A 23,450-nucleotide genomic window follows, 5' to 3' on the forward strand; every position below is an offset into this window, starting at 1 on the left:
TCAGCTCGTCTTGACTTTGCCAAACTGACGCTGGTCTGGAGGTGAGAGAGAAAAGGATGGAGAGAGACACTAGGTGGATAAGAGAGAAGGAGAGAAGTGGCTTGAGAAACAGGAGATAGAGAGGGAGGAACAAAGTGGGGACATGGTATAGAAGGAAAGAAAAACAAGGGGTGATGGGGTGAGATGAGACGGATGAGAGAGAGGTAAACGAGAGCGGGAAGAGAGAGGGAGAGGTATGCACTTTGCAGAAGTACAAATGAGAAAGCTGTGTTTGCAATTTCTGGAACGCTCCCATAAAGAGCCGCTGTGTCTAAAAGTCTGTACACAGGTTATCATATCAATGTGTCAGCAGTACGAGGTGTGTGTGTATATAACCATTAGCAGACCTTTGGTGTGTGTGTGTGTGTTTCCGTCCTTTGTCAGCCAGGGTCATTGTACAGTCAGTGTGTAATGTCCCACATTAGTGGCTGAGATATCCATATCGCAAGAGGCTGCATTCTTTTTTAAACCATGAATGTAGCGTTCAACTGTAATAAGAGTCCCCTGGGAAACTGACCAACACTTTGGTTCCTACTCTGTCGCAACAACTTCTACTCTACCTGGCTTTTTTCATTCGTTGTCATGCCAATTAGATTATTTGCCCATATCCTGCAGCCCAAGCTGAGATCCAGCATCATGACAGCCTCTCACCTTGAGACACACACACACACACACACTCATCAGCGCTGACTGAGGCAGGCCTTAATGTCTTAGCACTGTAGAGATGTACTAGCAAACAGTGACTTGCACACACTATTCCCTTGAGTCCTTTACTTAATCACTCTTTCTCTCCACCCTTCTACTCTTTCTCTCCACCCTTCTACTCTTTATCTCCACCCTTCTACTCTTTATCTCCACCCTTCTACTCTTTCTCTCCACCCTTCTACTCTTTCTCTCCACCCTTCTACTCTCTTTATCTCCACCTTTCTACTCTTTCTCTCCACCCTTCTACTCTCTTTATCTCCCCCTTCTACTCTCTTTCTCTCCACCCTTCTACTCTCTTTATCTCCCCCTTCTACTCTCTTTCTCTCCACCCTTCTACTCTCTTTCTCTCCACCCTTCTACTCTCTTTCTCTCCACCCTTCTACTCTCTTTCTCTCCACCCTCCCTTCCCCCCTTCCATTCCTTTTTTCTCCCTATCTCGCTCCACCCCCCTCCATCTGTCCCTCCCTCCACCCCTCTATGTTTTGTCACTGTGAGTGCTTGGTGGTGATTACCACAGCATATGAATCCACATGCGTTAGCAGCTGCAGTAGTAGTCAATAGCTGTGTCCGAAATGGCTCCCTATTAAACGCACTATGGGCCATGGTCAAAAGTAGGGCACTGCGTAGGGAATAGGGTGCCGTTTGGGATACAGTCAGTGTGTGGCTGCTCTGTTAGTGTTAAGTATTCAGAGGGCAGAGCAGGGAGCCTGGTGGGGCATGTACTTAATAAGCAGCAACACTCTGGCCTCACAACACTCCACCATTACACTCCATTACAGTCTTTCTCTGTACATTACCAGCCCTGTCCATAATGCTAATGGTTACAGCTATACACACAGGGACATGCACACACACACACACACACACATTTACATAGAAATGTGTGCGCGCACAGAAACACACATGCACACACATCCACTTAGAAACACACATCTACACAGAAATGCACGCATGCACAGACGCACACGCACATGTACACACACCAAAACACTCAAACGCAATCCCTTCATTGCCCTCTGCAGTTACACCAGAGGACCGCCATTGATGTTCACTAATGATTCTCTCCCTGTCAGGGACTGAGGGATGGAGAAAACCATCAACACAGCCTGAGAGGCAGCCCTCAGAAATAGAGGGATGAATGGATGGAGAGAAATATGGGGGTATGAGAGTGTGAGGGAGGAGAAAACCCCTCAACACAGCCTGAGAGGCAGCCCTCAAAGAGAGGCAATGGATGGAGAGGGAGGAGGAGGAGAGATGAGAGGACAAGCAAGGATATAGCTGTTAACCTCTCTAGGGTACGTGGGACAGTAGCGTCCCACCTCGTCAACAGCCAGTGAAACTGCAGGGTGCCAAATTCAAAACAGAAATCCCATAATTAAAATTCCTCAAACATACATGTATTTTACACCATTTTAAAGATACAGTTGTTGTATATCCAGCCACAGTGTCCGATTTCAAAAAGGCTTTACGACGAAAGCAAACCAAACGATTATGTTAGGTGAGTGCCTATTCACAGAATACCACAGCCATTTTTCCAGCCAAAGAGAGCATTCACAAAAAGCAGAAATATAGATAAAATTAATCACTAACCTTTGATGATCTTCATCAGATGACACTCATAGGACTTCATGTTACACAATACATGTATGTTTTGTTCGGTAAAGTTCATATTTATATCCAAAAATCTGAGTTTACATTGGCGCGTTACGTTCAGTAGTTCCAAAACATCCGGTGGTTTTTGCAGAGAGCCACATCAATTTACAGAAATACTCATAAATGTTGATGAAAATAAAAGTGTTATGCATGGAACTTTAGATGCACTTCTCCTTAATGCAACCGCTGTGTCAGATTTCAAAAAAGCTTTACGGAAAAAGCAAACCATGCAATAATCTGAGGTCGGCGCTCAGAGCCCAATCAAGAAAAAAAGATATCCGCCATATTGTGCAGTCAACAGAAGTCAGAAATAACATTATAAACAGTCACTTACCTTTGATGATCTTCATCAGAATGCACTCCCAAGAATCCCAGTTCCACAATAAATGTTTGTTTTGTTCGATAATGTCCATCATTTATGTCCAAATTCCTCCTTGTTGTTCTAGCGTTCAGTACACTTTCCAAACTCACGACGGGCGTGCAAGTCCAGCGGAAAGTACGGACGAAAAGTTAAAAAAGTTATATTACAGTCCGTAGAAACATGACAAACGAAGTATTGAATCAATCTTTAGGATGTTTTTAACAATTCTTCAATAATGTTCCAAACGAAGAATTCCTTTGTCTTCAGAAGTGCGATGGAACAGAGCTCGCTCTCACATGAGCGCGCATGGTCAGCTCATGTTCAGCTCATGGTAGACCTTACTCAATCCCCTCTCATTCGGCCCCACTTCACAGTAGAAGCATCAGACAAGTCTGTAAAGACTGTTGACATCTAGAGGAAGCCTTAGGAAGTGCAACATGACCAATATCCCACTTTATCTTCAATAGGGAATGAGTTGAAAAACGACCAACCTCAGATTTCCCACTTCCTAGTTTGATTTTTTCTCAGGTTTTTGCCTGCCATATGAGTTCTGTTATACTCACAGACATCATTCAAACTGTTTTAGAAACTTCAGAGTGTTTTCTATCCAAATCTACTAATAATATGCATATTCTAGCTTTTATGGCTGAGTAGCAGGCAGTTTACACTGGGCACGCTTTTCATCCGGATGTGAAAATACTGCCCCCTACCCCAAAGAAGTTAACAGTTGGAGCCTAAGAGGGGATCCTCTTCATTTAGCTCATTAACCCATCATTCCAAAGAATGGGATGACAGAAGGAGAGGAGAGGGTGAGATAAGAGAGTGTTAGATGGGCAGGAAGAGGATGAGGGAGTGTTGAAACGTGGGAGAGAACACTTAGCAGCCTAAGAAGCAACCCTCTTCATTTAGCCCAGTAGCACAAAGCTCTTGTCTTTGGGAAAGGGAAGCAAGTGTCTTCTTCTCTTAGCTCTGTAATCACTTCCAGTTTAGACATGCTTCCACCCTATTCAATCTAATAGAAATAAAACATGTCTCTCTCTGTATTTCTCTCTCTCTCTCAATTCAATTCAAGGGGCTTTATTGGCATGGGAAACATGTGTTAACATTGCCAAAGCAAGTGAGGTAGATAATATACAAAAGTCAAATAAACAATAAAAATGAACAGTAAACATTACACATACAGAAGTTTCAAAACAATAAAGACATTACAAATGTCATATTATATATATGCAGTGTTGTAACAATGTACAAATGGTTAAAGCACACAAGTTAAAATAAATAAACATAAATATGGGTTGTATTTACAATGGTGTTTGTTCTTCACTGGTTGCCCTTTTCTTGTGGCAACAGGTCACAAATCTTGCTGCTGTGATGGCACACTGTGGAATTTCACCCAGTAGATATGGGAGTTTATCAAAATTGGATTTGTTTTCGAATTCTTTGTGGATCTGTGTAATCTGAGGGAAATATGTCTCTCTAATATGGTCATACATTGGGCAGGAGGTTAGGAAGTGCAGCTCAGTTTCCACCTCATTTTGTGGGCAGTGAGCACATAGCCTGTCTTCTCTTGAGAGCCATGTCTGCCTACGGCGGCCTTTCTCAATAGCAAGGCTATGCTCACTGAGTCTGTACATAGTCAAAGCTTTCCTTAGGTTTGGGTCAGTCACAGTGGTTAGGTATTCTGCCACTGTATACTCTCTGTTTAGGGCCAAATAGCATTCTAGTTTGCTCTGTTTTTTTGTTAATTCTTTCCAATGTGTCAAGTAATTATCTTTTTGTTTTCTCATGATTTGGTTGGGTCTAATTGTGCTGTTGTCCTGGGGCTCTGTGGGGTGTGTTTGTGTTTGTGAACAGAGCCCTAGGACCAGCTTGCTTAGGGGACTCTTCTCCAGGTTCATCTCTCTGTAGGTGATGGCTTTGTTATGGAAGGTTTGGGAATCGCTTCCTTTTAGGTGGTTGTAGAATTTAACGGCTCTTTTCTGGATTTTGATAATTAGTGGGTATCGGCCTAATTCTGCTCTGCATGCATTATTTGGTGTTCTACGTTGTACACGGAGGATATTTTTGCAGAATTCTGCATGCAGAGTCTCAATTTGGTGTTTGTCCCATTTTGTGAAATCTTGGTTGGTGAGCGGACCCCAGACCTCACAACCATAAAGGGCAATGGGCTCTATGACTGATTCAAGTATTTTTAGCCAGATCCTAATTGGTATGTTGAAATTTATGTTCCTTTTGATGGCATAGAATGCCCTTCTTGCCTTGTCTCTCAGATCGTTCACAGCTCTGTGGAAGCTACCTGTGGTGCTGATGTTTAGGCCGAGGTATGTATAGTTTTTTGTGTGCTCTAGGGCAACGGTGTCTAGATGGAATTTGTGGTCCTGGCGACTGGACCTTTTTTGGAACACCATTATTTTGGTCTTACTGAGATTTACTGTCAGGGCCCAGGTCTGACAGAATCTGTGCAGAAGATCTAGGTGCTGCTGTAGGCCCTCCTTGGTTGGTGACAGAAGCACCAGATCATCAGCAAACAGTAGACATTTGACTTCGGATTCTAGTAGGGTGAGACCGGGTGCTGCAGACTGTTCTAGTGCCCGCGCCAATTCGTTGATATATATGTTGAAGAGGGTGGGGCTTAAGCTGCATCCCTGTCTCACCCCACGACCCTGTGTGAAGAAATGTGTGTGTTTTTTGCCAATTTTAACCGCACACTTGTTGTTTGTGTACATGGATTTTATGATGTCGTATGTTTTACCCCCAACACCACTTTCCATCAATTTGTATAGCAGACCCTCATGCCAAATTGAGTCGAAGGCTTTTTTGAAATCAACAAAGCATGAGAAGACTTTGCCTTTGTTTTGGTTTGTTTGGTTGTCAATTAGGGTGTGTAGGGTGAATACATGGTCTGTTGTACGGTAATTTGGTAAAAAGCCAATTTGACATTTGCTCAGTACATTGTTTTCATTGAGGAAATGTACGAGTCTGCTGTTAATGATAATGCAGAGTATTTTCCCAAGGTTACTGTTGACGCATATTCCACGGTAGTTATTGGGGTCAAATTTGTCTCCACTTTTGTGGATTGGGGTGATCAGTCCTTGGTTCCAAATATTGGGGAAGATGCCAGAGCTAAGGACGATGTTAAAGAGTTTTAATATAGCCAATTGGAATTTGTTGTCTGTATATTTGATCATTTCATTAAGGATACCATCAACACCACAGGCCTTTTTGGGTTGGAGGGTTTTTATTTTGTCCTGTAACTCATTCAAGGTAATTGGAGAATCCAGTGGGTTCTGGTAGTCTTTAATAGTTGATTCTAGGATTTGTATTTGATCATGTATATGTTTTTGCTCTTTATTCTTTGTTATAGAGCCAAAAAGATTGGAGAAGTGGTTTACCCATACATCTCCATTTTGGATAGATAATTCTTCGTGTTGTTGTTTGTTTAGTGTTTTCCAATTTTCCCAGAATTGGTTAGAGTCTATGGATTCTTCAATTACATTGAGCTGATTTCTGACGTGCTGTTCCTTCTTTTTCCGTAGTGTATTTCTGTATTGTTTTAGTGATTCACCATAGTGAAGGCGTAGACTCAGGTTTTCCGGGTCTCTATGTTTTTGGTTGGACAGGTTTCTCAATTTATTTCTTAGATTTTTGCATTCTTTATCAAACCATTTGTCATTGTTGTTCATTTTCTTCGGTTTTCTATTTGAGATTTTTAGATTTGATAGGGAAGCTGAGAGGTCAAATATACTGTTAAGATTTTCTACTGCCAAGTTTACACCTTCACTATTGCAGTGGAACGTTTTACCCAGGAAGTTGTCTAAAAGGGATTGAATTTGCTGTTGCCTAATTGTTTTTTGGTAGGTTTCCAAACTGCATTCCTTCCATCTATAGCATTTCTTAATGTTACTCAGTTCCTTTGGCTTTGATGCCTCATGATTGAGTATTGCTCTGTTCAAGTAGACTGATTTTGCTGTGGTCTGATAGGGGTGTCAGTGGGCTGACTGTGAACGCTCTGAGAGACTCTGGGTTGAGGTCAGTGATAAAGTAGTCTACAGTGCTACTGCCAAGAGATGAGCTATAGGTGTACCTACCATAGGAGTCCCCTTGAAGCCTACCATTGACTATGTACATACCCAGCGTGCGACAGAGCTGCAGGAGTTGTGACCCGTTTTTGTTGGTTATGTTGTCATAGTTGTGCCTAGGTGGGCATATGGGGGAGGGAATGCTGTCACCTCCAGGTAGGTGTTTGTCCCCCTGTGTGCTGAGGGTGTCAGGTTCCTGTCCAGTTCTGGCATTTAGGTCGCCACAGACTAATACATGTCCCTGGGCCTGGAAATGATTGATTTCCCCCTCCAGGATGGAGAAGCTGTCTTCATTAAAGTATGGGGATTCTAGTGGGGGGATATAGGTAGCACACAGGAGGACATTTTTCTCTGTTAAGATAATTTCCTTTTGAATTTCTAGCCAAATGTAAAATGTTCCTGTTTTGATTAATTTAATGGAGTGAGTTAGGTCTGCTCTATACCAAATTAGCATTCCCCCTGAGTCCCTTCCCTGTTTCACACCTGGTAGTTTGGTGGATGGGACTACCAGCTCTCTGTAACCTAGAGGGCAACCAGTGGGTCCGTCTCCTCTATACCATGTTTCTTGCAGGATGACAATGTCTGCATTACCGATTTCTTTGGTGAAGTCCGGGTTCCTGCTCTTTAGGCCAAAGGCAGATGACCTCAGGCCTTGGATATTCCAGGATGATATAGTGAAGGCTTTTTGTTCCATAAAGTGTCCAATGTTGTTGGTCGGGGTTTGGCCTCAGGCCAGTAAGTGTGAGCAGAGCCTGCTGAGCATCTGGTACATGCCGTTGGCTTGGGCGAGTGTAAGAGTGGGGGTTGGGCCTGTTTGCCCGCTCACTACCTGGGCGTATGTGTGACTTCCATGTTGATGCCCTCTTTGCGGGGGTGGGGTGCATGGGGTGGGCAGGAGTGGCATGGGTCTGATCTGAGGGGGCCTAAATTGGGTGTGGGCATGGTTGATGTGGGGGGGGTGTGTAGGTCCAGGGGGGGGTCCTGGAGGTCTTGGAGGGTGTCTCGCTGGTCTGGGTGGGGTGTCTATTGATCTCTTGCTCCTGTGTGAAGTGTTGGGGCTTTGTTTGAGAGCGATGTCCTTTAGAGTCCGGGCAAAGGTGGGCACTGCTGCCTTGTAGAGGTGGACCTGGTCATAGAGGCTGTTCAAGTCCAGGGTGGAGTGGTGGGCCAGAAAAACATTTGGTTTTGAGGCACAGTCACGGGAAATGCTTGCGTTTACCCGCTGTATTGTAGCAGGGTGGAAGTCTTTTCGTGGTAGCAGGGTGGAGATAACCACTTGTGCGTTGGGGAAAGTAGAAGAAGCTTTTTCAATCACTCCCTTCAGTGCTGTGGCCACCCTTTCCTGCTGTGCTCTCAGGTCGTTTGTGCCTGTGTGTATTATTATGTGGCTAGGTGAGCCTAGTTTGTCCTCAGACAGAAGGTCTAGGGCGCGCTGGGTGTTTGGACACCAGAGTTTAGACACACTGTGTTTGGGAAAAAGGTTTTTTTCTTCTATATATTTCCCATTTGAGTCCATAAGAAGGACAATCTGTGTCTTGTGTTTGTCCTCAGTGGGTGTGGGGGGGTTGTCAGGAGGGCTATCAGGGTGGCTGACAGGGGGGGTGCTCAGAGGGGGTGAGAGCTGCTGGGCTTGGGGTTTTTCTTTTGTCTGTTCTGTTGTGATGTCGTTTCTATGGTCAGGGTCTGGTGTGGACTGTTCTGCTGTGGTGTCGAGACTTTTGTCGGGTGCTGAGGTGGGCTGTTCTGCTGGCGTCTCTGTGGGGATGGCCACCTCCCTAGTGGGTTGTTCTCTGTCATATGCCATCCCCCTCAACCTCTCCTCCAGCAGTCTGATCCTCTCCTCTAGTGCTCTGTTCTTCTCCTGCTCCTGCTCTTTCTCCTGTTGATGTTGTCTCACCACTGTCCATAGTGCAGATATGTCTTTCTCCACCTCCAGCTCTCCAGGTCTGGTTAAGGGGGTGTTGTTGTGCTGGACTGTTGTCTGGGTCTGTGCTGACTGGAGTGTGATCACCTGCTGTTCCAGCTCCACCTGCCTTACCTCCAGCTGGGTGAATTTATCCTTCATTTCAATGAGGGAGAAGTACTCTGTACTGGGAGGTTGACTGTCTGCTGAGGGTTGCTCGTCTGTGGGGTTATATGGTGAAGAGGTTTGGTCTGACCCACTTGGGGTGGGGGTATCTTTATCAAGGGAGAGCTTCTCCTGCTGGGCTAATTCTTTGATTAGGTGAAAGTCCAGCTGAAACTGTTTGTGGTTGCCCTGTACCAATACTGTTCCAGACTTATATAGGTTTATATTAGCTGACTCCTCGTCCTCGTTGTCAAGAATCCTGAGTTTCCACCCCTCGTTAACCCCCCCTCTCTTAACAGAGGGGTAGTGTGCTAATATAGCACTGTGCCATGCCTGGGGATGGTTTGTGTGGAAGATAAGGTTGCTGATGTTCCCATTTTTGTAATAGTCAGCAAAAAGTGTCTCTTGATTTTCCATAAGGAGCTTCATTTTGTGATCTTTTCTTGTCTTGTCATTTTTTACATGCACAGGGTACTGTATTCTAATTACTTCTGAGCAGCGGGAGGCAGCTTCTAAGGCCTCTCCATTTGGTTGGGGTAGACTATTCGACTCTCCTGCCATTGTTGGGCTAATGGGCTTTGACACCTCTCACTTGACACTTAAGTGCTAGTTGAAGCTGTATCAAGCTTGGCAGAAATATGTTACTATTCAGTCCTTATAAAGTAGTGTCATGTATTTTTCTTCTTGGCTTTTGGAAATCAAATATAGTTTCAGACTAAACATTACTCACTCAGTTCCAGGTTGGGTGGTGTTCTCAGGTTTCTGTTGTTTTCCAGAGGATTTGCTGTATAGAATAATTAATCCTTGGTAGATGTGAACCTTCCAGGTGATTCCGTAAATCCGTCCAAAATCAGGTTGTAGGTTTTGAGTTTTGATTTGAAGTGAGGGTTATGTTGTAGAGGGTAGCATCCTGTATGGGTTCCTGACAAAAAATCCAAGTTTATCTAACTCTAAATGTATCTTTTTTAAAGAAAATGCTGAAAAATGCAGGAGCTCATCTGATCGTGACCTCTCTCTCTCTCTCTCTCTCTCTCTCTCTCTCTAGATTCCAGAAGAGCATGATGTGGAGAGCCAGGTGAGGAAAGAGAGGGAGTGGAGGTTCCTGAGGAACGCCCGCGTTCGAAAACAGAGTCAACGCATCACGCAGAGAGGTGACGCGCACACACACTATGTATAGCTACTCATAAATACACAAACACACTATGTATAGCTACTCATAAATACACACAAACACAATATATAGCTACTCATAAATACACACAAACACTATGTATAGCTACACATAAATACACACAAACACTATGTATAGCTACACATAAATACACACAAACACTATGTATAGCTACACATAAATACACACAAACACTATGTATAGCTACACATTAATACACACAAACACTATGTATTGCTACTCATAAATACACACACACACTATGTATAGCTACACATAAATACACACAAACACTATGTATAGCTACACATAAATACACACAAACACTATGTATAGCTACACATAAATACACACAAACACTATGTAGATTTGCTGTCACTGTTGTAGATTTGCTGTCACCACAGTATAGAAGAAAAACAAATGTGCTCCTGCACTTGGTCACACATACCGTGGCATACCGTGGTAGGGGGATATTTGAAGAGTGAAACACACACCAGTGAGGGGAACGTGAGTATGCATATGAGGCTAGAGGGGGAGCGAGGATCTATTGGAAACCCCCCTCGTTCCAAAAGCTCTGCCAGACTGGTCTCTCTGACCCCCACACACATTATACACACACTATACACATTATACACACACTACACATGATACACACACATTAAAGACCCCAGGCTTCAGCACAGCTCCCCCTGTGAAGTCAAGAGCCCGCTCAAACAGAATGGCTAACACTCCCACGTCACTGCCAGCTCCTACAACACACACACACACACACACACACACACACACACACACACACGTGCGCTCACGAGTCCATTGGCGTCAGAGCTGAGGCTCACATACACATGCATCTCTCTCTCCCCTTTTAACCATCCCTTTCTGCCATCCTCTAGAGTTGAGAGACTAAAAGATCAGGGCTGCCCTCATTCATTCTCCTGCCTCTGGGGAGATGGACAGACCGAGAAAAGAGAGGGGGAGGGAGGGGGTACGTTAGAGTGCGAGAGAGACCGACAGGTTAGAGGGTGACAAAGAATAGAGGGAGGAGTAGGAGGGTGGAGAGTGAGACTGAGGGAGTGAGAAAGGAGAGTAAAGAAACAGGAGTAAAAATGATAGAGGGATGAAAGTGGGGGAGAAAATAGAGGGAGGACAACAAAGACAGGAAAGAAGAGAGCCGGGGAACAGAGACAGGAAAGAAGAGAGCCGGGGAACAGAGACAGGAAAGAAGAGAGCCGGGGAACAGAGACAGGAAAGAAGAGAGCCGGGGAACAGAGACAGGAAAGAAGAGAGCCGGGGAACAGAGACAGGAAAGAAGAGAGCCGGGGAACAGAGACAGGAAAGAAGAGAGCCGGGGAACAGAGACATGGAAAACTGATTGAAGTCTGTTTTTTTCAGTATTATTTGTGATGAAATTACATTCGCGGTATTGAATTTTGCATGGTAGAGAAAACGACACAGACAAGACTAGCTTTTAATGAACACCTTTTCAGCTTTTGATCAACAAATACAGAGGCGAAGGTCTTGCCAAGGTCTCGCTAGGCTAGATTAAAAACATTTTCTTCCAATATTTCTTTTGTTACGACTTTATGAAACATTTTCAATTAATATTTCTTCTCTGAAATTCCTGGTGGTCCACTTAGAGAAATCCCAGATAGCCGAAGGACACCTTAACGACACAAGTGATGGTTGTCATGGCTACGTAGCGAGAGCTAGACCTTTAGACAAGGATTGTAATGCGACTGTAAGGACTATTGAATAGGGCTCTCACTATCAAATTTTCCAGTCTTTATGGGAGTTACAAGAGTGTTTTCATCCAAACATATCTTTACTATCGTGATACCACAGTCACACACCCATATAAATATAGACCTTTAGACTTATTTTCATAAATTGACAGGTCAGGTGACTGGTGTCAGGTGACTGGTGACTGGTGTCAGGTGACTGGTGACTGGTGTCAGGTGACTGGTGTCAGGTGACTGGTGTCAGGTGACTGGTGTCAGGTGACTGGTGTCAGGTGACTGATAGTGCTCGGTGTCTCCTCCCCCTCTAGGCGTGACACGTCTGGACGACCAGATCTTCATCAACCGTAACCCTGGCGTTCCCTCCGTGGTCAAGTTCCACCCCTTCAACCCCTGCATTGCCGTGGCAGACAAAGACAGCATCTGGTGAGAGACGTATGCGCAACGCCTCAGCTATATTTGTAGCACATTATTGACTGTCTCATATGATTCTGTCCCTGTACATAATGCTTTACTTTGGCCAGAGACAAACAGCGCCTTCAGAAACTATTCACACAAGGAGCACTGCAGTATATGAGAAATAGGAAGCCATTCGAGATGTGTCCATTGACTGTGTTTGTTTGCTGATCTGAGAGGACTGGATATGTGGGAACAAGCCATATGGTGTGGGTTATTTGTGTTCAGAACCAGGTCATTCAGACACATGCTGTAGTGGCAGCCCTGAGAAAAGTCTGTCCCCTATCAGGGCCAAGACAGTCCAGTGACACACATAGAGACATAGCTGGCAGTGCTACAGACACTTGGTTTGATATATAGTGCCAGAAGTGGCTGAAGTGGCTGAAGTGCTGGAAGTGCTGGAAGTGCTGGAAGTGCTGGAAGTGCTGGAAGTGCTGGAAGTGCCTGGAAGTGCCTGAAGTGCCTGGAAGTGACAAGTGCTGGAAGTGACTGAAGTGTATGTGTGTTCTGTAGTTTCTGGGACTGGGAGAAGGCGGAGAGGTTGGACTATTTCTACAACGGGAACCCTCGCTACACCCGCATCACAGCTATGGAGTACCTCAACGGACATGACTACTCCCTGCTGCTCACTGCTACAGGTCAGACACACCTATACACTGTACACACAGGCAGGTAGCCTAGCGGTTAAAGAGTGTTGGGCCAGTAACCAAAAAGTTGCCGGTTTGAATCACCGAGCCGAAAATCTGCCGCCGTGCCCTTGAGCAAGGCACTTAACCCAAATTGCTCCTTTAAGTTGCTGTGGATAAAGTATAATATAAATACACACACATGCGATCATCTCAAAAATACGCACATACACCCAGACTCAATTATCTTGCACAAACATATGCAAGCACACACACGTAAAAAAAAAAAATTGAACAAACTCCCAAACAGTCAATCACTTCAGCATCACCCAATCGAATTAAATGCAGAAACTAAATAGACCCTAGTTGCCTCAATTCAAGGACACCATCATTTTGCAGTAAATAAATGTGCATGTTTTCTCTCTCCTGGACATTGAAGTCTTAATAAGCCAGCCTCAAACGCCTGACTCACATCCTCAGACAGGAACGCGCACGCACACATTGTTCCCTGGGTGAAAAATGCAGTCTTAAATAATTCTAAAAGGAATTAAGTCGGCAGCATTATGTTGAATTGCTGGAGAGCGCCATTCTGTTCACTTTATTTCTCTCGTGTGAAACCAATTATCGCAGGGCTGTGTTAAAATGCTTTGCGGCTCCAAAGTCATATACAGTCATGTGGTTTTGTCTGTCATTTTAAACATTGTCATTCATTCACCCTGGTTTGCAGCCCTGTCTGAATACTTTCAAAATACATCCGTATTTGAAGTTCTTCCCTACCGTGACGTGAAGGATCGAGCACGATCAGTCATTACTTCTAGGAAGAAAGGAGTGTACATAAGTGGTTCAATACTGAATGTTCTGGGATTCTTTGGCAGTCTGTTCAGGAGGACAAGAGAAACAAGACCCTGTTAACACGACCTTGAACTTAGTTTCAGTTTAGTTTGCGGTGCCTTTGTGCAATGAGTGGCAGGGAGCATGGTATTATATTTGTGTGTGTAGGCTTGAAAGCATTGGGAAGGTACCAGGCTTGTAGGAGAGGCACAAGCGCGTTGTATTGTACATATGAGTTTGTAAAGCTGGAGGCTGTAGAGACGAGGTCAAATTGCTTGAAAGTTGCTTTGTGTCGACCCGACGTAAGAACTTGTCCGTTATCTCTTTTGTTCAGAGACGTATGTTATGGGATAGGATACCTCCCGAATAGCACCCTATTCCCTGTATAGTGCACCCATAGGGCTCTGGTCAAAAGTAGTGCACTATGTAGGGAATAGGGTGCCGTTTGGGATACTGCCATAGACTGTGCTCCTGTTGTGTTCTTTCAGCACTCTTAGGTCACGGACGCGCTCGAGGCCGTAGCGATTAATGTTAATCCATGTGCACACGCTTTGTCTCTCATGGGCACAGAGGGGGGGGACGTGTTTCTGCAAGTGTAAATGTGGAAGTTGTTTGTGACCTCTAACCTTGTATGATATCTGTTTTTTTCTCTTTACTTTTCCTTCCTTCTCTGTCACCCCCCTTCCTTTCTTTCTCCAACCATCCTCTCTCCCCCTCCCTCCCTCTAGATGACGGGGCGCTGCGTATCTGGAAGAACTTTGCGGACCAGCGGAACCCCGAGATGGTGACGGCGTGGCAGGGCCTGTCCGACATGCTCCCCACCACCCGAGGTCAGCCCTCCTCCAGCGCCCACAGTAAAGACCACGCTATTTACCCCCTCTAGACCCCCTCCGTTTATCAGCCTAGACCCTCAGTGTACCTCCCCGTCGGCTTCAGTTTTACCTCCCCCCGTCCCACCACCACCACACAATACAACTTTTACCCCATTCCCATCCACCCCTCTACCCCAAACCCTCAATCCACCTAGTTCTAGTGTCCACAATCATTCAAGTCCCCCCTCCTCCCCACCTGCTCAGAATTCAGACCACCATCTCCCCACGTCCCCTTTCCACCAACTCTCCAACCCCCGCATATTTCCCACTCTACATCTGCCAATTGCTTGTCTATGTTCCTCTCCTGTACTTCTCTGACGTGTGACCGTTCAGAGAACTATAGGCTATGCTTATGGATGGCAGGTGCAGGAAATTGGCTACTTCATACTGAATTCATTCATTCATTTGAGATTGTATCAAATCAACGCTTATTGGTCGCATACACAGTTTAGCAGATGTTATAGCGGGTGCCGTGAAATGCTTATGGTTACTAGCTCCTAACAATGCAGTAAAAGGTAAAGACAGAAAGAAATGAATACACGTCGGGATGAATCTAATTAACAACCCAAAAAGCGCTGTAACAGTAATCCAAATGCAATCTATACGTATGTACACCGGATGGATTTACACCAGATATACAAAGAATGCTATGTACAGCACTAGATATATTAAGAGTGAGTCAGGAATCCAGTATATAAATAAATATGCGGTGAGTATAAACAGTGTAACTAAAATGTACAGTAGAAGAAAAGTGTGTGAGTACATACAGGTCAAGGATGTGCTGTTGTATGACATTCAATACATAGCTGAATCACTTTCAATTACTATCTGTGCTGGGTGTGAAGGAGGACAGGCAAGGGAGCTAGCTAGCAGGATGTTAGCTCTGACAGCTCTGTGTAGAATCATGGAATGAGACACACTCATTCTATTCTAATGAGTGTATGTGTGCTCTGACTGACAGTACAGCGGACCACCAGCTGTGTGTGTCCCACCTTAACAAAGATGAGCAGCGTCCCTGCTCAGGGTGCCTGCTGAGAGGTGACACAGTTAACTAGCGTCACAGGGAGAGCTGTCATACACACACACATCCCTGAAGATTTCAGAGTAGGGCAGATGTCACAGTCAACAACAAGGTATTCAGCAATCAGGATTTACCAGGGTAACGAACCACCACTTCACCTTGGAGGTAGAGAGGGGGCTAGAGATGGTCTGCACAGCTCAAGCTTGCGTTGATACAGCTAGCGCACTTCAAATGAACAGATGCCATCGTGAGATCATTGTTGGCACCGATTGTAACTGCTTCAGAAGCACACACACACATTCCAAATCTCCCCTATCTCCATAACACGCGCTCTCCCCTCCATCCAGTAACGACTTGTTGGGTGCAATTCCTCCTAATTTTGTCTCATTTCATTGAGATCCTCCAACTCTGTCTTGCTACTTTGCTGCTACGTTGACTTTGGTTGGTTTTATGTTCATCTTCCTCTAGCAGAACAAGGCTGCCAGCTCCCCTACACTGTAATAGTTGGTGTTAATTGTATCACTATGCTATATGCAGTTATAAACTGTGTACAAAACATGCTCTTTCCACGACATAGACTGACCAGGTGAATCCAGATGAAAGCTATGATCCCTTATTGATGTCACTTTGTTAAATCCACTTCAATCAGTGTAGATGAAGGGGAGGAGTCAGGTTAAAGAAGGATTTTTAAACCTTGAGAGAATTGAGACATGGATTGTGTGTGTGTCATTCGGAGGGTGAATGGGCAAAACCAAATGATATAAGTGCCTTTGAACGGGGTATGGTTGTAGGTGCCAAGCGCACTGGTTTGAGTGTGTCAAGAACTGCAATGCTGCTGGGTTTTTCACACTCAACAGTTTCCTGTGTGTATCAAGAATGGTCCACCACCCAAAGGACATCCAGCCAACTTGACACAACTGTGGGAAGCATTAGAGTCAACATGGGCCAGCATCCATGTGGAACGCTTCCAACACCTTGTAGAGTCCATGCCCCGACGAATTTAGGCTGTTCTGAGGGTAAAAGGGACTGAAACGCAATATTTGGAAGGTGTTCCTAATGTTTTGTACACTTGGTATACATACATGCGTACGTACACACACACTCGTCTTCCCTGTGGTACAGGGGATTTAGACTCCTCTGCCCTCTAGGCTTTTAGATGAGATATGCATTGCCTCCCAAATGGAACCCTATTCCCTATATAGTGCACTACTTTTGGCCAAGGCCGTAGGGTGCATATATGATTTAAGATGGAGTGTAGCTATCTGGAGCCTGTTTTTAAATGCACAGCCAGTAGTTGAGTAGTGGAATATCTCTCTTAGTTTTTGATCGGGGCGTATCAGCGGTATTCATTTGGAAGATGTCATGCTGGGGAAACTGCAGCCTTGTTCTTCCGCTGCTCATTGTGTGTGTGGCTGTGTGCGCTTATGTGTCTATCTGTCTGTGTGTCTGTCTGTGTGGGAGTCAGACTCACACAAACAAATACACAGAGAGCGTGCGTGTGCGAGACTGCATGTATGCGTCAGAGAGTGAGTGAGTGTGTGTGACCATGCATGCGGGGGGTACTTGCTAACAGTGTGAGGTGCTGGGGCTGATGTGCTTCTGACTCTCCCTCCCCCATCTCCCTGCCTCCTCCTTTCTGCTCCTCCCCTCGCAGGTCTGGCCAGGCGGGTCTCCATCTGTCTTGACAGGAGTAAGGGACAGGGAGGTGAGTGCTGCCGTCGTCTTTTCCTCTCGTCTGACTCAGTGTGCTGCACAAACTCCAGCAGTCTGCCCCTGCGCTACTACTTCCTCCTGTAACCTGACCCGTCCATCCCTCCATTCGATGATGCTTCCTCACCCCCCCCCCCCCCCCCGGCCTCCCTTTCGTCAGTAACCCTCTCTCCACAGGACAAAGCTGGTACCGTGTCTTCCTACCAGTGGTCATGTACAAAATAGACATGGAGGGGGACAAACTCTGCCCAGACAACTCTCTAGTTTTAACTGTAAGCTTTCACAAATATATTAATATATATATTAATATATTAAAAACTCAGATTTGTCATTTTAGTTTATATGAATTGGTTACTTGTTTTACCCTGATGAATAAATGATAATAAAAACAGTTTGTGTCGACGTAGTTAGAGCAATGCTTCAACTCCGATGTGAACGTGTCGTTTCTGGGTCTATCGGCTCAGTATCGTTGCAGGGTTGGAATTACAGGAGTTCCAGTGGGAGTACTGCACTAATCAGGGAACCCCCATTAGTCTTACAACTGTCAACACGGCACCCGCTATATTATTTTTCACGGCATCCTCAATCATCTACAGTGTATAATTAGAGGCCTGCTGGTAATGTGGGATGTTGATAGTAGAAATAATGGACCTCCTTCCTCTAGCCCTGAGGCCCTTACTCCAGACTCTACAGTACCAATGATTAGTTCCCTCCACAGCCAAGCAAGGGGCCTTAAAACTGTCTTCATCCAGACTTGGGTTTTTCCTCTGCAGCTGAATTAGCATGTAATGTGTGTCAGAGAGAAGACTAGAGATTGGGAAGGAGGGTATAGAGAGAGATGGAAGGGATAGGGAGAGAAAGAGAGGCGAGAGAAAGAGGAGAGAAAGTGATGGATTGACCGAGAGAGATGAGAGAGGGGGGAGAGGGGGGGAGAGAGAGCCTGCCTGCCTGTTTGGGTGCTGTTTATTTTCTATCTGTTGTGGAGCAGCGCCGTCTCCCTCTCAGCCCTCATTACACCCTATGGAGTTATCATTAGTGTTTGTTTAGCATTCCGGAGAGGGAGACCCACATCGACTTCCCGTCCACACAGACAGAGCGCAGACCTAATTAAGTTTTCATGCAAATGTCGTTTATAACATCTTGCGCTCCCCCCCCTCTCTTTCTCTCTCTCATTCTCTCTCGTCTATCGCTCCCCTCAACTCTCACTCTCATTCTCCTGCAGCAGCTTGAGGAAGTTTTCTTTTTCTCTGACTAGACTGGGGAAGTTTGAGTGAAAGTAGGGCAGTCCTGGGGCTGTCCTACTCCACATACGCTGGATGGCTGGAGGCTTGTTAAAAAGGCCTCTGGGAGCTAGTGGCTGGGAGATGTAGGACTAAAAGAGGATACGTACACAGAGAGAGAGGAACAGAGGGGGGCGGACAGCTAGACAGAGAGAGAGACTAGGAGAGGAACATACAGAGGGGGACAAACTAAAACAGAGACTGAATATGAGAGAAGGCTCAGATGTCTCAGCGACTCAGGACCCAACCAAAATAACTGTGCCAAAGTTTTTAGTCATCACTGCTCTAATACTCAGACTCCCTTAGCCTGTAATACAGGTTAAATACAGGCTCCACTCTAGAGTTTTATATCTCTCGTCAGCTCACAGGTCAAGTAGCCTAGCGCCAGAAGCCTCATAAACTACCGGTGTCCGTGTCCATCAAATCAACCCCATCCATGGTGACGCCCTCATCGTTAACTACAGGCTTGTGCAGCGTAGTCCTAGTTAATTCCATCACCGTGGTCCTGGAGGACACTTTCAAAGCAAACACGATTTAAGGGAATCAAAGAGAGAGAGGAGGGAAGTTGAAGTCGGGGCGCAGTCTTTAATAAACTGCGGCGTGTGTGAGAGCCAGTCCATCAACAGGTGATAATGGTGTGGAATGAGAATGCAGAGGCAGTGCTGGTCTCCTAGAGAGAAATAATGAGTGATGGGAATATAAAGTGAGACTGAGGGATATGTAGGGAGAGCTATAGAGAGAAGGGTATTAGGGAAGAGAGCCAGGGGCAAAATGAATAGTGGAATGGGGCTATCGTAGCCACTGGAGACCGCTAACGCTAGTTTATGCGAACGCTAGCTATAGGGATAACCTAATTGCGCTAGCAGCTAGCACCTATACGCAACACCCACGCACAGGCAGCCCCGAATATCCATTCCATTATGCAGTATGCTAATGCTAACTAAATCATTAGCCGCCTTTGTAGTCGTTATTAAGGAGAACAATGGGCCTCCAGCACTACCTCACATCCACTCCCTCAGTCAGGCATCTCCATCTATAATGTCGCTATTGTTTTATGTGTGGACTTGTAAGATCCCTGGTTATGCTGCTGATTCTCTCATTTTAGGGAAGTTGACTAGTAACATTTTGAGTCTGTGTAAGAACTCAATGCATTGACCCTGATGTGACCTAAAGCAAAGGAAATCTTTAAACTTCTGAGAAATGTTTTTGATTGGAGTTGGTTCGGGATGAACTGTATGGAGTGGGAGAAGAAAAAAGATGGGATGGGAAGAATGAGAGATGGGGTGGACCATTTTGTTCTCTTATTGTCCTGAGCAACAAAAAAATGGTGCTTCTGTTCAGAACGAAACGATTGGAAATTTTTGGGATTTCCAACCCTTGCTTGTGAGCATTGACTTTAGTACTATCTGCCTGGAATAGTTAAAGTTCTAATAAACAAGATTAGGGTTTCTCTGCTGCACTCTCTTCCTCTCCCTCTCTCCTCATCAACAAGAGATGGGAATTTCTCACTAACACAGAGCTCCATACTTCAAAGGAATGCCTCATCTCCCTCAGTCTCTGAATGGGGCCAGTCGTTCTGTTTGTGTGCACGCGTGTGTTTGAATGTTGTTTCTGTGTGTGTGTAACGGGGGAATCACAGATGTTCGTGTGTGTGTGTGAGGGTCCCAGCTCTGTGCGTAGCTGAGTACACTCTGAAGTGTTCCCCCACGCGTCTGCATGTGAGCCAGAGCTAGCTAACAGCCCGCGTAGCTGTGACGCCAGAGCTAGCTAACAGCACGCGTAGCTGTGACGCCAGAGCTAGCTAACGCCCGCATAGCTGTGACTCCGGAGCTAGCCACGCTGGGGCTTAGCCTCAAGGTTAGGCTACGCCCCCGGCCCTCTGCCAGGTGTCACAGAGCGATTTATCAAGTACGGTTGAGACGCGACCACAGTTTAGCTCTGTGACTCCCACTCTCAGTAGCAGCATATGGAGTTGCCGAGGGCTTCTCGCGCTTTCTCTAATCTCTCGCTCTCTCTATCTTTCTCTCTCGCTCTCTCTAATCTTTCTCGAATCTGTTTTTCTATCTCTCATCTCTCTCTCTTTCTCTCTACTCTCTCTTTCGCTCTCTTTCGCTAGATTCTCTCTAATCTGTCTTTCTCTTTCTAATCTCGCTCTCTGTCTTATTCTCTCTCTCTCGCTGTTTCTCTCTCTAAATTCTCTCTCTCGCTGTTTTTCTCTCTCTAAATTCTCTCTCTCATCTCTCTAACCTCTCGCTGTCTTTATCTCTCTTTATAATCTCTCTCTGTTTTATTCTCTCTCATCTCTCGCCGTCTTTCTCTCTCTCTAATCTCTCTCGCTCTCTCATCTCTCTAATCTGTTTTTCTCTCTCTAATCTCTCGCTGTCTTTCTCTCCAATTTCTCTCTCGCCAATCTCTGTCTTTCTCTCTCATCTCTCTCTCTCGCTGTCTCTCTCATCTCTCTCTCGCTGTCTTTCTCTCTAATCTTTCTCGCCAATCTGTCTTTCTCTCTCATCTCTCTCTCTCTCGCTGTCTTTCTCTCTCTCTCGCTGTCTTTCTCTTTCTCTCTCTAATCTCTTTCTCTCTCTCTCTCTCTGTCTTTCTTTCAATTTAATTCGATTTGCTTAATTGGCATGCTGTAACTAAAGCTTACTTTGGATATTTACAATATGAAAATAATAAGAACCAAATTGTCAACGGGACATCTTTCTCTCTAATCTCTCTCTGTCTTTCTCTGTCTTTCTCTCTCTAATCTCTCTGTCTCTCTCTCTCTCTGGGTGTGACACCCTGTCACTGCAGCCTGCCAGTAGTAACATCTGGTAGAGGAGTTGGTATTTTTGTTTGTTTGTTTTTTGACCCCCATTTTTCCCCTCCCAATTTTGATCTTGTCTCATCGCTGAAACTCCCCAACGGGCTCGGGAGGCGAAGGTCGAGTCATGCGTCCACCGAAACCTGACCCACCAAACCGCGCTCCTTAACACCCGCCTGCTAAACCTGAAAGCCAGCCGCACCAATGTGTCGGAGGAAACACCGTTCACCTGACGACCAAGGTCAGCCCGCAGGCGCCCGGCCTGCCACAAGGAGACGATAGCGTGCAATGAGCCCCCCCCCACACCGCCGAACTCTTCCCTAACCTGGACGACGCTGGGCCAATCGTGCGCCGCCCTAGAGGAGTGGGTCTTTTAACCTCAGCCTGTTGCGAGTCACAGGGTTGGCAACCGTTTCAAAGGCTTTTGTCCACTTCCAAATCGACCCCTAGCACCCTAGGGTATTAGTGATATCCTGACGGCTGATGACAGTGACCCTTCATTAGACCCACAATTGACTCAGATGGTGTGTTTCCTGTTTACATCCGCCAGTCTGAGTGTGTCAGAACTTTTGGCAGATGCTACCAGAACCCATGCTCAGCTGGTAGATCATGCCCCCGAGTCCCAGGCATTGACAGCTGGGTCTTTGTCAATGATGTTTCCGCCTGTGTGTGTTCCCTTGTATCTTTCTGTCTGTGTGTGTTACTAACCAGCGTCCTCTCTTAGGTGCAGGCATGGTGGTGGACTGGGAGCAGGAGACGGGGCTACTGATGACATCTGGAGACGTGAGGGTCATCAGGATCTGGGACACGGAGAGGGAGATGAAGGTCCAGGTGAAGAGAAACACACTGAACATAACTAACCTGTTTATCAATGACGTTGTTTTGAAATGTCACAGGTGCCTCTGCACATCCATGATTTCTCAGGTGACAATTCTCAAATCCTTTCTACAAGTTTTGACCAATAGGTCCATTGGGAGCATTATGACAATCTATGGAACTGTGGGTACTTTCCCCTTCTTTCTTGCATGTCGGTTTACATACTTCAGAAAGTATTCACACCCCTTGACTTTTTCAAAAAGAAAATGGTGACGTCCTGAATTTAAAATGCATTTAAATTGAGATTTTGTGTCACTAGCCAATGTCAAAGTGGATGGTTTTTTTTGAATTTTTTACAAATTTGTCTTGAGTCTAATTATTCAACTTATTTAGGCTTGCCCTTTGTTGTGGCAAGCCTAAATAAGTTCAGGAGTACAATGTGCTGAAGTCAAATAATAAGTTGCATCGACTCTGTGCAATAATAGTGTTTTACATGATTTTTGAATGACTGCGTTATCTCTGTACCCCACACGTACAATTATCAGTCGAGCAGTGAATTTCAAACACATATTCAACCACAAAGACCAGGGAAGTCTTCCAATGCCTCGCGAAGAAGGGCACCTATTGGTAGGTGGGTAAAAAAACAAAAGCAGACCTATCCCTTTGATTATGGTGAAATTATTAATTACACTTTGGATGGTGTACCAATAAACCCAGTCACTACAAAGATACAGGCTAACTTCCTAACTCAGTTGCCGGAGAGGAAGGAAACCGCACAGGGATTTCACCGTGAGTCCAATAGTGACTTTAAAACAGTTAGTTGAATAGTTGTAATAGGAGAAAACTGAGAATGGATCAACAACATTGTAGTTACTCCACAATACTAACCTAAATGAAAGTGAAAAGGAAGCCTGTACAGAGTAATGGGTGAGAAAAAAAAATATTTAATTTAATTTAATATTTAATTTGAATTCAGGCTGTAACATAACAAAATGCGAAATATGGCCAGGGGTATGAATACTTTCTGAAGGCACCGTATGCATCCTGGTATTCAACACCTGGCTCAACATTATCGGTTGTATTTCCATTCAACCTGTTAACCCTTTATTTGAGAGACAGTAGTATGGGAAGTATGCGAGCCCTGCCCTGTCTCTGGCTGTATTGACGGCAGAGCCCAGACGGCATTCTCCATCAGTCAGCTGTAGACGTGATTGATCGAGTTG

At 45.3% G+C, this 23,450-nt stretch overlaps 1 protein-coding gene across 9 annotated transcripts in view; it reads left to right on the forward strand.

Annotated features, from left to right (window-relative positions):
• Window positions 1-23,450, forward strand: part of LOC139567571 (regulatory-associated protein of mTOR-like) — a 194,975-nt gene that overhangs the window by 165,525 nt on the left and 6,000 nt on the right. For 4 of the 9 annotated variants that reach the window (XR_011673424.1, XR_011673425.1, XM_071388929.1 and 1 more), the window contains exons 26-31: window positions 9,951-10,056; window positions 12,121-12,235; window positions 12,779-12,903; window positions 14,451-14,576; window positions 17,270-17,320; window positions 22,136-22,242. Coding sequence is in view for 7 of the 9 variants with exons in the window: in XM_071388929.1 (XP_071245030.1) it covers window positions 9,951-10,056; window positions 12,121-12,235; window positions 12,779-12,903; window positions 14,451-14,576; window positions 17,270-17,320; window positions 22,136-22,242 (630 nt within the window). In the remaining 2 variants the exon portion in view is untranslated. The remainder of the gene's footprint in view (window positions 1-9,950; window positions 10,057-12,120; window positions 12,236-12,778; window positions 12,904-14,450; window positions 14,577-17,269; window positions 17,321-22,135; window positions 22,243-23,450) is intronic. The other 5 variants (XM_071388930.1, XM_071388933.1, XM_071388934.1 and 2 more) reach the window with 3 other exon arrangements.

Source organism: Salvelinus alpinus, chromosome 2 (assembly GCF_045679555.1).
Source record: "Salvelinus alpinus chromosome 2, SLU_Salpinus.1, whole genome shotgun sequence".
Lineage (NCBI taxonomy): Eukaryota > Metazoa > Chordata > Actinopteri > Salmoniformes > Salmonidae > Salvelinus > Salvelinus alpinus.